The sequence below is a fragment of the Oncorhynchus clarkii genome, chromosome 7 (assembly GCF_045791955.1).
Source record: "Oncorhynchus clarkii lewisi isolate Uvic-CL-2024 chromosome 7, UVic_Ocla_1.0, whole genome shotgun sequence".
Lineage (NCBI taxonomy): Eukaryota > Metazoa > Chordata > Actinopteri > Salmoniformes > Salmonidae > Oncorhynchus > Oncorhynchus clarkii.
This window is the reverse complement of record NC_092153.1, coordinates 85,614,000-85,629,985: the sequence shown is the minus strand read 5'-3', so window position 1 is coordinate 85,629,985 and position 15,986 is coordinate 85,614,000. Positions and strand designations below refer to the sequence as shown.

The window sequence follows — 15,986 nt, the reverse complement described above, 5'->3', positions numbered from 1 at the left end:
GTATTGAGAAATACTGCAGTATCTTCTGATGTTGTTAATGGGATGTGATTACCAGGAACTGTAAATATCGCCTCTGTACGGAGTTGATTTTCTATTACATGTACTGAACACTAGATGGAGATGGTGCCCAGATTTCAACCCTGTAGCTGATGGAATAGTTAGTTATTTCCTTCTCTACATGAACATGACATGAACATGAAACGGGCAGTTACCTGTTCAGCTTGGACTACAGTTTTATCTAACCATAGTCTTCTGAACTATTGCACCAACCCTGTAGAATTAGTTAGTTAGTCTCCATACATGTGCCGTGATGGCCAAGGGGGTGAACATAGCCACACACACACACACACACACACACACACACACACACACACACACACACTGGACACACGACAGAGGGAACCGAGAGACACCCTAAGATGACGAGGCCATCCCTCCCTCCCTCCCTCCCTCCCTCCCTCCCTCCCTCCATCTGCTCCCTCCCTCCCTCCCTCCCTCCCACAGATGGACTCCAATCAAGTTGTAGAAACATCTCTATGATAATCCGCGGATGCACCTGAACTCAATTTGGAGTCTCATAGCAAAGGGTCTGAATACTTGTGTAAAAAAAGTACTTATGTACTTCAGATTTTATTTTTAGAAATGTGCAAAAATGTCTAAAAACCTGTTTTCGCTTTGTCATTATGGGGTATTGTGTGTAAATTGTTGAGGATGTTTTATTTATTTAATCTATTTTAGAATAACGTAACAAAATGTGGAAGAAGTCCAAGGGTCTGAATACTTTCAGAAGGCACTGTATATATTAGCAGTGAGGGTTATAGTTGTTGTGTTGTTGTTCTACCGTCTGATCTGATTGTTCTGACTCACATTCTGTTGATCAAATAAGCAACGTAATGAAAAACAGACTGTGGACTGAAATAGGTGCTAGTACTGGGACTGTGTATATTTAGGTGCCGGAAGTAGGCAATCTTTTTTAAGTCTATATTCCATGGTGTCAGAACTCAAGCAGTAGAATATCTCAGGTGTCGGTACTCAGTACTTAGTGTTGATGATTGGTGCGGAACAATTCAAGCACTGGGTTAGAGATTAAACTGCCAGCAGTCAAGTAGTGGCTGTAGTGGCCTCATGGGTAGTGACGTAGTGGCCTCATGGGTAGTGACGTGGTGGCCTCATGGGTAGTGACGTAGTGGCCTCATGGGTGGAATGTTATTCATATTTTTCATCATTTTGTAATTAATAAACATATATATTTTTTTTTTAAATATAAAGTGTACAATGCCTGCAGCAGACCACCCTGCATACCACTGCCGGCTTGCTTCTGAAGATAAGCAGGGTTGGTCCTGGTCAGTTCCTGGATGGGAGACCAGCTGCTGGAAGTGGTGTTGGAGGGCCAGTAGTCAGCACCCTTTCTTCTGGTCTAAACAAAAATAATATCCCAGGCTAGTGAATGGGGACATTGCCCTGTGTAGGGTGCTGTCTTTCAGATGGGATGTTAACTGGGTGTCCTGGCTCTCTGTGGTCACTAAAGATCCCACGGCACTTATTGTAAGAGTAGGGGTGTTAACCCCGGTGTCCTGGCTAAATTCCCAATCTGGCCCTCAAACCATCATGGTCACCTGATAATCCCCAGTTTACAATTGACTCATTCATCCCCCTCCTCTCCCCTGTAACTATTCCCCAGGTCGTTGCTGTAAATGAGAACTTGTTCTCAGTCAATTTACCTGGTAAAATAACAGAAAAATAAACAATTGGGATGTAAACTAAACATTTTATACATTTCAACTCTACAAGTGTTTTCTTTTTTGATGTGTATACTTCTGTTTAAGATACACTCTGGTGACCCTGATTTAAAACACTGCAGTAAAATAAATTAAAGACAGACTTTATTATATTAGGAGTCTGGTTGTGTGTTGGTCTATTGGACAGGGAAGCTGCCATCTGTCGTAAAGCACACAGCTAGTCCGGGGTCTGACTCACATTTTCTGTCGCTGTAATAGGCTACATGCACAACGTATTGCCTACGTACTTCTGCTAACATTCTCAGCCAGCCAATGATTCACAGTATAAACAACCACCAAATTGAATGGTCGCTATCGCGTGATGATAAGCTCTACAGTCAAACAAACTGAATGGTAAATATAAGTTAAACAAATTGAGTCTCAGTGATATACTTATTTTCGGCATTGTTTTTTTAGCCACGTTGTAAAATGCAGACCTTCAGGTTCGACAAGTAAACTGCACTGTAAAGTGCTAGACCAGTGGAGGCTGGTGAAGGGAGGATCCAAATGGAACTATGTGTTTGATGTGTTCGACACCGTTCATCTTAGTCAATTCCAGCCACTACTATGAGCACCACCATTTACAGTGAGGACATTGTCATGACATTGGCCTGGGGGTAGGTTTATGACATCATAAATACCTCTTCCCCCCTTTTTCCTCTCTCTACCCTACTGATGTTACATTTGCAACCCCCTTGGTTAACATAGAGATTCTGGGAACATCAGAAGGTGGGGGGAAATGCACTATATTCTGGTAATCCGAACAATTGAACATATGCGGTGGTACTTAATGAATATGATGTCAGTTCGGTTGTCATCTGAGACATTCTCATCAATGATAAGATGACATAAACTCTACAGTGGAAAGTCTACACATCAGAGTTATCGGATTCACATGGAATTGTTGTTCACTTTAAATGTTTGAATATGAAATTATTCGTGATGGGATGAAATGTGATTTTAGCTTCTAAAATGTGAGATTTGGGTTTTCATAAGATCTCTGCTCAATCAGTGGCCCGCCCCTGTGAAGGGACATGGACTATAAAACTTTTCAAACACGCCCTCCTCTCCCTTCCTATATAAAGCCTTGACGACAATATAACCTCCTGTTACAGAGGACGTGAGGACGACGGTCCTATGTCAGAATGGTTCAGATAATAACTACAGAACGAAGCCAACATCAGCGTGAGCTTTGGTTGCGAATGGTATGAACTTTGAACTCTTATTCACTACAAAAGTGATACCTCCTAGCTGTTGAGTTAGCTACAGCAGATGCAAACGAGGGTTAGGAAGGAACAGACAGAGTATCCCGTCTATCACCCAACGACGTTACTACAACGTATCCAATTGACAACCAGAGACATTCTTCAAAGGACTCGGTTGGGCAACACGGCCTTCCATCTACCACCAACCTACCGAAGCGCAGCTCAGAGTAAATATTTATTGCATTTTCCTTTTCCAAATGGGCGGTAATTTAGAATGCATAAGATACTGTATTTACGATAGCACAGCTTCTTCCCCTTGTTCCTCAGTCTTCCCACTCTTTCACTCAAACCCAGCCCCTTTTCTTTTGTGTAACCAGCTGTCATATCTGTTCCGCCCGCCAGGGACGTTTTCCTTTATGACGTAATTTGTAATCAAGTTATGATTAAGTATGTGTATGTGTAATTCTGTGTGATTAGTTAGGTATAAATAATTAAACCCAATTTTGTATTGCTGATTCAAATTGTTAGCCAGGGTTCTAGCAGATGACCAAGAATTTACAACTTTCAGATGAGACTGAATTAAGATGACGATTAATATTGACTGCTATTGATGTAAAATATGACTAGGTCTTTAAGAGTTTATTCGGAAGATAACAGCTCTATAAATATTATTTTGTGGTGCCCGACTCTCTAGTTAATTACATTTACATGATTAGCTCAATCAGGTGATAATAATTACGGGATAAATTATTTTATAGAATAGCATGTAATATAATTTAATCCGGCATAGCCGAAGACACGACAACATTATTATATTAGGAATGTCTCAGTCTTTCCAGCCATGGTGAGAAAGAAAAGATAAGGCTATTAACCACTATATTATACTGACCTAGCCATCACTGTTGTTATTTCTGTGCTGCTTATATAGCATATTGTATTATGGCTAGCCTATAGCCCTGCTATTTCACTACTGCTACTACTGCTAGCCCGTATTGCTATACTGTAATTAGCCTGCTATTACACTGTGTACTACTGCTAGCATAGCATTGCTATACTGTAATTAGCCTGCTATTACACTGTGTACTACTGCTAGTGTAACGGATGTGAAACGGCTAGCTAGATAGCGGTGGTGTGCGCTAAATATAATTTCAATCGGTGACGTCACTTGCTCTGAGACCTTGAAGTATTGGTTCCCCTTGCTCTGCAAGTGTAACGGATGTGAAATGGCTAGCTAGTTAGTGGTTAGTGGTGTTCGCGCTAAATAGCATTTCAATCGGTGAAGTCACTTGCTCTGAGACCTTGAAGTAGTAGTTCCCCTTGGCTTTTGTGGAGCGATGGGTAACGATGCTTCGTGGGTGACTGTTGTTGATGTGTGCAGAGGGTCCCTGGTTCGCGCCCGGGTATGGGCGAGGGGACGGTCTAAAGTCATACTGTTACACTAGCATAGCATTGCTATACTGTAATTAGCCTGCTATTACACCGTGTACTACTGCTAGCATAGCATTGCTATACTACAATTAGCCTGCTATTACCCTGTGTACTACTGCTAGCATAGCATTGCTATACTGTAATTAGCCTGCTATTACACTGTGTACTACTGCTAGCATAGCATTGTTATTACATTTGGTATTATTCATTAGCCTGCTATTACTGCTGTGTACTACATACTTTGTTTGTCTCTGTTTACTACCTTCTTGTTGGCCATGTGTGTTCTGTCTCCTACTGGTCTCCTAACCGGGGCACTGGGACAGTTGTACCTAAACAAGCAGCTCTATCGGAGTCCACTACCAGTTGGCGGTGCTCTTATTCGCCAACCCTTCATCCAACCACCTTATAAAATGAACCAACAACAACAACAACAACAACAGTTCTTTAAAAAGTCCAAACTTGTATTGTGCAGACAATAATAGTGTTTACAAAGGGATGGTGTTCAGACAGACATGGTTTCCTCTTGCCAACAGCATAACATAATAATAATGATGATGATGATGATGAATTAACAGGTTGTTATGAGACTCCCTGCAGTCCAGCTCACAGCGACAGATGCCTGGGTACTGGGGGGGAGAATAACATGGAGGGTCGCAAAATTATTCCGGGAAACCTCCAGCCAGGGAATTTGGGGAAATTTACCAGACATTTTGCAACCCAACTAGCATTACTGGAAAGGAGAGAAGAGGAAAGGCACAACTAGCATTACTGGAAAGGAGAGAAGAGGAAAGGGCTCGTTGGTCACATTACTCCACATCTCTCCTCTTCTCTCCTCATCTCGCCACATCTCTCCTCATCTCTCCTCATCTCTCCCCTTCTCTCCTCTTCTCTCCTCTTCTCTCCTCTCCTAACTTCTCCACCTCTCCTCATCTCTCCTCTTCTCTCCTCTTCTCTCCTCATTTCTCCACCTCTCCTCATCTCTCCTCTTCTCTCCACATCTCTCCTCATCTCTCCTCATCTCTCCTCATCTCTCCTCTTTCCTCCTCAACTCTCCTCTTCTCTCCTCTTCTCTCCTCATCTCTCCACATTTCCCCTCATCTCTCCTCATCTCTCCACATTTCCTCTCATCTCTCCTCTTCTCTCCACATTTCCTCTCATCTCTCCTCTTCTCTCCACATTTCCCCTCTTCTCTCCACATCTTTCCACATCTCTCCACATCTCCCCTCATCTCCCGTCATCTCCCGTCATCTCTCCTCATCTCTCCTCTTCTCTCCTCTTCTCTCCTCATCTTTCCACATCTCTCCTCTGCTAGTGTCTCCAAGGCCATTGTTCGTAAATGCTTTCAAAGAGTCTGTTATGAAAAAAGTATGGCAGACACGACCTGGTATCTTCTGTCCTCTGACATAGAAATGACCTGCTCAAGGTCTGTGTCCATAAGGGCCCTGGTCAAAAGTAGTGCACTATATAGAGAACCCTGGTCTAAAGTAGTGCACTATATAGGAACCCTGGTCTAAAGTAGAGCACTATATAGGGAACTGGGTGCCACAGATGTAAACTGGCGTCTCCTCCATCCCCTGACTTGTAGAAACAAGTTTATAAGACAAAATGTTCAGATGTTCCTCTGAAGGAGAAAATATGTTTCCTCTGAGCAGGTTGGAGGTACCCTGATGAAACAAGTCTGATCCCTGTCTCTGAGCAGGTTGGAGGTACCCTGGTGAAACAAGTCTGATCACTGTCTCTGAGCAGGTTGGAGGTAACCTGGTGAAACAAGTCTGATCCCTGTCTCTGAGCAGGTTGGAGGTACCCTGGTGAAACAAGTCTGATCCCTGTCTCTGAGCAGGTTGGAGGTAACCTGGTGAAACAAGTCTGATCCCTGTCTCTGAGCAGGTTGGAGGTACCCTGGTGAAACAAGTCTGACCATTGCCTTCACCATTCTGTTTCACTCCACGTATCATTCTAGCCTTTCTACAATAGTTCCTCCCTATGGGCTGGTTCCACTGGGCTAAGATGAAGGCTCTTCATAGTTCCTTCCTTTGGGCTGGTTCCATTGGGCTAAGATGAAGGCTCTTCATAGTTCCTCCCTTTGGGCTGTTTCCACTGGGCTAAGATGAAGGCTCTTCATAGTTCCTCCCTTTGGGCTGGTTCCACTGGGCTAAGATGAAGGCTCTTCATAGTTCCTCCCTATGGGCTGGTTCCACTGGGCTAAGATGAAGGCTCTTCATAGTTCCTCCCTATGGGCTGGTTCCACTGGGCTAAGATGAAGGCTCTTCATAGTTCCTCCCTATGGGCTGGTTCCACTGGGCTAAGATGAAGGCTCTTCATAGTTCCTCCCTATGGGCTGGTTCCACTGGGCTAAGATGAAGGCTCTTCATAGTTCCTCCCTTTGGGCTGGTTCCACTGGGCTAAGATGAAGGCTCTTCATAGTTCCTCCCTATGGGCTGGTTCCACTGGGCTAAGATGAAGGCTCTTCATAGTTCCTCCCTTTGGGCTGGTTCCACTGGGCTAAAATGAAGGCTCTTCATAGTTCCTCCCTTTTGACTAATCCAAACGATCCAACTCCACTACGAAACAAGACGACCAGCACTCACAGACGACATAATTTCTATCAGTTTATTCCATACATAGCAGTTTGGGGTCTGTCTCATCCGTTTGAACCTTTATCTGGCGGTAGGTAGCCTAGCGGTTAAGATCATTGGGCCAGTAACTGAAAGGTGTTTTGTGTTTAATGACTAAAGTGTTAAAAAAAAAATGTATATGTATTTATGTTTGTGTTTTTATCTTTTTATTATTTCTTGTTGTTCCATTGTCAAGAAAAATCTTAGCAAAATTTGTTGCGTAGCAATAAAGTTTTCTGATTGTGATTGGTTCAGACTGCTGGCTTGGAGTGAATTGAGAGAAATTACTTGTGAACTAGTAAGTGGTGCCGTCTTCTTCATTCGTCTTTTTTCTCATTGGATGGCATCCAGGAGTATTTTTCTCATTGGATGACATCCAGGAGTCTTTTTCTCATTGGATGACATCCAGGAAACAGCACACATTGACATGTTAATAGTTCCTTTAAGATTTTATCAGTCTGATGTTTCCTGTGATCTTTCCTGGGCTCCAGCTCTAGAGACATAGCCTCCATTGTGACACACAGAGAGACAGACAGCTCCTCCATGTTGGTAGAGAGACAGACAGAAATCTGTAGGTCGAACATCCAGGAGACTGGGCCTGGAAACAGGAGACTGGGCCTGGGAACAGGAGACTGTCACATGGTCTACACTGACCACACAGCTGCTTCTTCACAGAAGAAACTACCTCTACACTACGGTCGATGGAACCTAGAGAGAGAGAGAGAGAGAGCGAGAGAGAGAGAGAGAGAGAGAGAGAGAGAGAGAGAGAGAGAGAGAGAGAGAGAGAGAGAGAGAGAGAGAGAGAGAGAGAGAGAGAGAGAGAGAGAGAGAGAGAGAGAGAGAGAGAGAGAGAAAGAGAGAGAGAGAGAGAGAGAGAGAGAGAAGGGGGAAGAGAGAGAGAGAGAGAGAGAGCGAGAGGGGGGAAGAGAGAGAGAGAAAAAGAGTTAGAGAAGGGGGGAGAGAGAGAGATAGAGAGAGAGAAGCGGGAAGAGAGAGAGAGAAGGGGGAAGAGAGAGAGTGAGAGAGAGAGGGGGGAGAGAGAGAGAGAAAGAGAGAGAAGCGGGAAGAAAGAGAGAGAGAGAAGGGGAAAGAGAGAGAGAGAGAGAGAGGGAGAGAAGGGGGAAGAGATACAGATAGAGAGAGAGAGAGAGAGAGAGAGAGAGAGAGAGAGAGAGAGAGAGAGAGAGAGAGAGAGAGAGAGAGAGAGAGAGAGAGAGAGAGAGAGAGAGCGAGAGAGAGAAGGGGGAGAGAGATAGAGGACACTGTCAGTGTTAGAGTATTATCACTTCCCAGAACTTCATCAGAGATCTATTAATAATATTTATTAATAACTGAATGGACAGATGATGTGAGTGCTCTGTCTGAACCATCTATTCATACAGAACATATTGAATAGCTCTGTCCTCTGAGTGCTAGACAGGAACTGTGCTGAATGGTTAGGTAACGCACAGTCCCTTTGTGGAGATGGCAGAGTTGTATAACTGTGTCAGACAGGAGGGGGGTCTGGAGTCAGCAGAGGAGAGGAGAGCAAAGCTTTGGCTAAATGTGTCCTCATCTCCCCGGTTCTGTGTGATTCAGCAAAACGTACTGCTAATATCTGACTTTCATTCTAGCAGTCTGTACAGTGCATGTACACAATGGCTAGGTGACATTAGTTTGTCCATTACCTCAGACTCACCTTGTCAGGTGCTTGCTGGAATTGTGAACCTCCATCTCGTTGCTCTTGAACTCATTCAGCTCCTTCCTTATTGCTGCCTGGAGAACACAACACCAATGTCAATAACAACAACAGTACAGTCAACAACAATAACAACAACAGCACAGTCAACAACAATAACAACAACAGCACAGTCAACAACAATAACAACAACAGCACAGTCAACAACAATAACAACAGCAGCACAGTCAACAACAATAACAACAGCAGCACAGTCAACAACAATAACAACAACAACAGCACCGTCAACAACAATAACAGCACAGTCAACAACAATAACAACAGCACAGTCAACAACAATAACAACAACAACAGCACAGTCAAAAACAACAATAACAGCACAGTCAACAACAATAACAGCACAGTCAACAACAATAACAGCAACACAGTCAACAACAATAACAACAACAACAGCTCAGCTGCACAGATGTCTGTCTGTGTGTGTGTGTGTGTGTGTGTGTGTGTGTGTGTGTGTGTGTGTGTGTGTGTGTGTGTGTGTGTGTGTGTGTGTGTCTGTGTGTGTGTGTCTGTGTCTGTGAGTGTCTGTGTGTGTCTGTGTGTGTGTCTGTGTGTGTGTGTGTGTGTGTGAGTTGAGCTGACCTTGTCTGAAGCAGACAGCCTGGTCCAGGGTTTGTCTGCCCTGCGGTCGTAGTCCTGAGCCTTGGCCACCTCAACATAGTCACTGAAACGAATCAGTATCTTCCTGTCCCTCAACTCATCTACTGTAGGACGCTGGTTCAACTTCCTGTTGAGTCTCTGTTTGATCTCTCTCCTCTCCTCCTGCTCTGACTGGTCGTTCCTCTCTGGAGGAAAAACACAAATCATTAGAAACAATATTGACCTGTGATCTACTGTCTGAGTCCTGACGTGACTGGAGACAAATTAAAGGAAGTGTGTGTGTGTGTGTGTGTGTGTGTGTGTGTGTGTGTGTGTGTGTGTGTGTGTGTGTGTGTGTGTGTGTGTGTGTGTGTGTGTGTGTTGTGTCCGTCTGTGTCTCTGTATGGGCTGACCAGCAGACAGAGGGACTGTCATTTTGGATAAAAGTGTGTGTTAAATGGCATATATTATCATATTATTATTATTCATAATATATACTGTATTATATAACATAATAGATTAGTTTTTTCGTTTGGGTGTTTTAGGGACAAAAGCCCTCCAGGATTAGTCAACTGCAGGGAAATTGATATTGAGATATTAAGTGGAACAAAAAGCTCTTTATTTTTTTGTGCAAAAAAGATTGAATGATAAAATGTGTTTGAATGTCCCTTACTCTCTCTTAACCAGTAGTGAAGCGAGCTGGCACAAATGCACATTCCATATAGGCTTAGGCAATGGGATATCTTTCTGCATAATGTGTAAAAACTATTTTGTAATCATTTTTAAATAATATTTATCAATAGTAGCCCAATGTTCGACAATAGTGATATTTATTTGTAAAAAATAAAAATAAAAAAAAATGTCGGAAATTTAGATTCATTTTAAGAAAGTTGAGGTATAAACTGCAATTTTGCAGTTCAATGTAACATGTCTTTATCACCATGGCAATACATATAAGAATAATAATTGAATAATGTGGAGGAGCTGTTGGTATAATCAGTTATGAGCTATGTAGTACATATGCTAATGATACTCACGTTTGAGGATGTTCCGACTTTCCAGCTCCTCTACCGCGGGTCTCTGGCTCAGCCGCCTGCGGAAAAACACCAGAATGATGTTCTGAACCATGTTGTTGTTGTTTGATTTTCCGCTTCTCGGTCCTCCGGTAACCGTCTCTGACAGACAGACTGGTTCACCTAGCAGCAGCAGTCAGGATGTCTGAGTCGGAGTGTAGAGCCGCTCCACGATCGACATTTCCTAGTGTCCCATCTGGACTTTACTAGCAACCCTCTTCTGTGACTGAACCGAGAGCGCCTCCACATCGGGGTAGAAGACAAGGTGCGTGGTTTATCACGCTACAAACACAAAGCCCCTTATGCAGAATGCATATCCAGAATATAAAGCGTCCTTTTCCCCTTACAAAATATTTTCCCAAGATCCGCTATGCAGGATAAAATAGTGTGAACAGTGTCACCGAGACCGGGAAATAAAAGGGATGAATGTGAATGAAGTCTGTAAGATCCCGTACGGCACGGCAGGACCGAGCTCCCTCCGTGTCTATGGCAGTATGATGAGTGCTCTGCTCTACTCTGCTGTCGGTTATGTATTCTGCCTGGCTACTGACGCGACGCTGCTGTCCACTGGGCTGTGGTGCTGGGGAGCCTTTTTACTACAGTGTAGCAGCATCACGGCGAGGAGGAGGGGGAGGGTTGTTGCTACGTAGATAGGAAATTCCCACTCAGGCTCCAAACGGTGCAAGCCTTGAAAACTGCTGTAGTCAGGGATTCAGCAGGCAGGCGGGCAGACTGCCCTCCCTTTACCTCATCTCCACTCCCATCCCCTCCCCTCCTGATCCAAGACAGAGACTGGGGATTGATTTCCTTCTACTAACCTTATCTGACAGATTAGATTTCAACACAATGATGTAGATGACATTCCTAAACTCATTTAAAACAACAGGCAGACAACCTCGTTATTAACTTGCTATTTGCGGGTGGTTTTACACACTGCAGAATCAACCACTATAGTGCCCTCATACATGTATAGCCTATATCCGGCTCTGATTAGACAGGCAAAACCATTATGTTATAACAAGCCACTATGTTATAACCAGTGCTTAATTTGTAAATCGTGAGGTACCGGAACACATAGGGAGCCTTTTGCGTCGTGGCATAGAACAGTAGAGTAGAGGAAGTTGCACACATGGAGAACATTTTTAGTAGCCTAAGGTCCGGGAAAAATGTTGGCCTTTTAAAAACGCATTCCATGCAATTCTACGTCATTTTTCATGACTGCAGACTTCGGCACAATATTTCTTAGTACCTCACAATTGATCGAAATGGCATGGTACTTTGACACTGACAAACTGAGAATCTGAGATCAATAAAAAACGATCTTGTCTTGACTCAATCAACAGCCTGGGAGTGTGGAGACACAATGTAGGTTACAACATGAGGAAATTATAGTCCTAAAAAATGCTTTCCAGTTCCACTGACTCTCTCAATGATGCGCAGCTGCTGAATGTCATTGCGATCGTCTCTCTCTTTTGTAAAATATATTTGGAAGTTGATTAAATATTCTGGCTAACCTACAGCAGTTTTCTTTTCAGCTGTAGTCATTGCTTTCCAACCTGTGTTTTCGCTTGATTGTTTAAAAAAATAAATAATTGTCTGAGAAATTTTCTGCACGTTCCCGACTGTAGGCAATTCCTAGTTATTGGGATAAAATCCTCTGTGGCTAAATTATAGGCCTTCTCACGGTGTAGTGGGCTATTCTGAATGATTTAATTTCGGGACGGGATAGCTGTAAACACTTGTAATTCATGCAATCAGGAGCGAGGTAGAATCGTGTGATTCACCGAGCATAATATTCCTTTGTATTTTTATTTAACCTTTATTTTTATTTAACCTTTATTTAACCTTTATTTTTATTTAACCTTTATGTAATATTCCTTTGTATTTTTATTTAACCTTTATTTAACTAGACCCTCTCCAATTTGCATTCCGCACAAACAGATCCAAAGATGATGCAATCTCTATTGCACTCCACACTGTCCTTTCCCACCTGGACAAAAGGAACACCTATGTGAGAATGCTGTTCATTGACTACAGCTCAGCGTTCAACACCATAGTCCCATCAAAGCTCATCAATAAGCTAAGGACCCTGGGACTAAACACCTCCCTCTGCAACTGGATCCTGGACTTCCTGACAGGCCACCCCCAGGTGGTAAGGGTAGGTAACAACACATCTGCCACCCTGATCCTCAACACGGGGCCCTTTAAGGATGTGTGCTCAGTCCCCTCCTCTACTCCCTGTTCACCCACGACTGCATGGCCAGGCACGACTCCAACACCATCATTAAGTTTGTGATGACACACAGCGGTAGGCCTGATCACAGACAACGACGAGACAGCCTATAGGGAGGAGGTCAGAGACCTGCCCATGTGGTGCCAGGACAACAACCTCTCCCTCAACGTGATCAAGACAAAGGAGATGATTGTGGACTTCAGGAAAAGAAGGACGGAGCACGCCCCCATTCTCATCGACGGGGCTGTAGTGGAGCAGGTTGAGAGCTTCAAGTTCCTTGGTGTCCACATCACCAACAAACTAACATGGTCCAAACACACCAAGACAGTCGTGAAGAGGGCACGACAAAACCCATTCCCCCTCAGGAGACTGAAAAGATTTGGCATGGGTCCTCAGATCCTCAAAACGTACAGCTGCACCATCGAGAGCATGGTGGTTGCATTACTGCCTTGTGTGGCAACTGCTCAGCCTGCGACCACAAGGTGCTACAGAGTAGTGCATACGGCCCACTACATCACCGGGCCAAGCTCTCTGCCATCCAGGACCTCTACACCAGGCAGTGTCAGAGGAAGGCCTTAAAAATGGTCAAAGACTCCAGCCACCCTAGCCATAGACTGTTCTCTCTGCTACTGCAAGGCAAGAGGTACCGGAGCGTCAAGTCTAGGTCTAAGAGGCTTCTAAACAGCTTCTACCCCCAAGCCATAAGACTCCTGAACATCTAATCTAATGGCTACCCAGACTATTTGCAAATCCCCCCCCATTCTTCTACACTGCTGCTATTCATTGTTATTATCTATGCATAGTCACTTTAATAACTCTACCTACATGTACATAATACCTCAATACCATTTCCCCTGCACGTTGACTCTGTACCGTAATACCCTGTATATAGCCTCCACATTGACTGTGTACTGGTACCCCCTGTATATAGCCTCCACATTGACTCTGCACCAGTACCCCCTGTATATAGTCTCCACATTGACTCTGTACCGGTACCCCCTGTATATAGCCTCCACATTGACTCTGTACCGGTACCCCCTGCATATAGCCTCCACATTGACTGTGTACTGGTACCCCCTGTATATAGCCTTCACATTGACTCTGCACCAGTACCCCCTGTATATAGCCTCCACATTGACTCTGTACCGGTACCCCCTGTATATAGCCTCCACATTGACTGTGTACTGGTACCCCCTGTATATAGCCTTCACATTGACTCTGCACCAGTACCCCCTGTATATAGTCTCCACATTGACTCTGTACCGGTACCCCCTGTATACAGCCTCCACATTGACTCTGTACCGGGACCCCCTGTATATAGCCTCCACATTGACTCTGTACCGGTACCCCTTGTATACAGCCTCCACATTGACTCTGTACCAGTACCCCCTGTATATAGGCTCCACATTGACTCTGTACCAGTTGACCCCCTATATATAGCCTCCACATTGACTCTGTACCAGTACCCCCTGTATATAGCCTCCACATTGACTCTGTACCGGTACCCCCTGTATATAGCCTCCACATTGACTCTGTACCGGTACCCCCTGTATATAGCCTCCACATTGACTCTGTACTGGTACCCCCTGTATACAGCCTCCACATTGACTCTGTACCGTACCCACTCGGTACCCACTGTATTTCGCACCGCCATTGTTATTTACTGCTGATCTAAGTAAGCATTTCACAGTAAGGTAATACCTGTTGTATTCGGCGCATGTGATAAATAAAATTGTATTTTATTTTTGATTTTGAATAAAATCGCAAACCGCTTTTTTTTGTTCAAGCCCTCAAGAACTGTTGTCCTCTAAAGATGATAATCTGTTTTTTTTATCTGCCAATTCATTGGCTGTCCAGTATCCAGACGACCGGTCCCTAGAGCTTCCTGTTAATCTCTTTACGTAACGTGTTGAGGCAGCGGAGGAGAATGACAGGCTCAGATAAAGGTGTTGCAGAACTGGGAAGCACCTTTCTCCTTTTCTGGCTGTTTTTACCGTCCCTGTAACAGTTGTATTTGCTGAGAGATCATTTAATAAACTCAAATCCCTAATGAACTACCTATGAAGCATCAGGTATGAGCTTAAGAACACCTGAGTAAGTTCCACGCCGTTGTATCCTTGACAACCACCACATTACATCACCCATATCCCCTGATACTTTCAATCAGTTAGAGGCACTATAACAGTCACATTCCTGAAGCCCAAGAAACAAACACTTATCTTCCTAGAACAGGACTTTTTGAAGGGGCTACTGTCAAAATGATAAATTACATCGATGACATGTGCATTTTCCCCCAGAGCTCATGGGCCCCCACGGCTTTGCAGGGGGCTGTGGGGGTGTCCAGTGTGCCAGTGTAGTTGTCGCATCTTTAGATCTCCCCGCTCTAAATATGTGCTTGTTTGTGCGTTGCCACTTTTAAAAACGTGTTTTCCAGCAAATAGCATTTTGGAACATTCTAGATCTAATGCTATGTGCACATTGCTGCAAAGAAATATGAAGAAATGTTAGTTGATCAACATTATAAACATTCTGCTCCGTTCCATCAGCCTTATGAATGGATATGGTGTGTGCCTCCACTACACTACCTTGATACGCATCCTGGGGATTAAGAAGTGAGTGTATGCAATGCCCACTGAAAAATAAATGGGTCTATTGCGCATACCTGCGTATACCATCCAACACACCACTGATAAGGCCCGCATAGGGGGTTGTTGGGTTGCTGGACGATGTTTCAGTCGTCTGCAGGTCACCAGGGAGGACTCCACACATAGTCTCTCAGAAGAATATACAGTATTCTCTTCCACCTGACTGTATGGCAGACCTACTACCCAGGCTGTATGGCTGACCTACTACCCAGGCTGATGGCAGACCTACTACCTAGGATGTATGACAGGCCTACTACCCAGGCTGTATGGCAGCCTACTACCCAGGCTGTATGGCAGACCTACTACCCAGGATGTATGGCAGACCTACTACCCAGGCTGTATGGCAGACCTACTACCCAGGCTGTTTGGCAGGCCTACTACCCAGGCTGTATGGCAGACCTACTACCTAGGATGTATGGCAGACCTACTACCCAGGCTGTATAGCAGCCTACTACCCAGGCTGTATGGCAGACCTACTACCCAGGATGTATGGCAGACCTACTACCCAGGCTGTATTACAGGCCTACTACCCAGGCTGTGTGGCAGGCCTACTACCCAGGCTGTATGGCAGACCTACTACCCAGGCTGTATGGCAGACCTACTACCCAGGCTGTATGGCAGACCTACTACCCAGGCTGTATGGCTGACCTACTACCCAGGCTGTATGGCAGACCTACTACCCAGGCTGTATGACA

At 44.4% G+C, this 15,986-nt stretch overlaps 1 protein-coding gene across 1 annotated transcript in view; it reads right to left on the bottom strand.

Annotated features, from left to right (window-relative positions):
- Positions 1–7,647: 7,647 nt before the first annotated feature.
- The window catches only part of LOC139414495 (phosphatase and actin regulator 3-like), a 79,751-nt gene continuing 71,412 nt past the window's right edge, over positions 7,648–15,986 (bottom strand). The window contains exons 9-12 of the mRNA XM_071162406.1: positions 10,378–10,433; positions 9,344–9,546; positions 8,705–8,781; positions 7,648–7,734 (exon numbers count right to left, since the gene is read on the bottom strand). Coding sequence (XP_071018507.1) covers positions 7,719–7,734; positions 8,705–8,781; positions 9,344–9,546; positions 10,378–10,433 — 352 coding nt within the window. The 3' untranslated portion in view covers positions 7,648–7,718. The remainder of the gene's footprint in view (positions 7,735–8,704; positions 8,782–9,343; positions 9,547–10,377; positions 10,434–15,986) is intronic.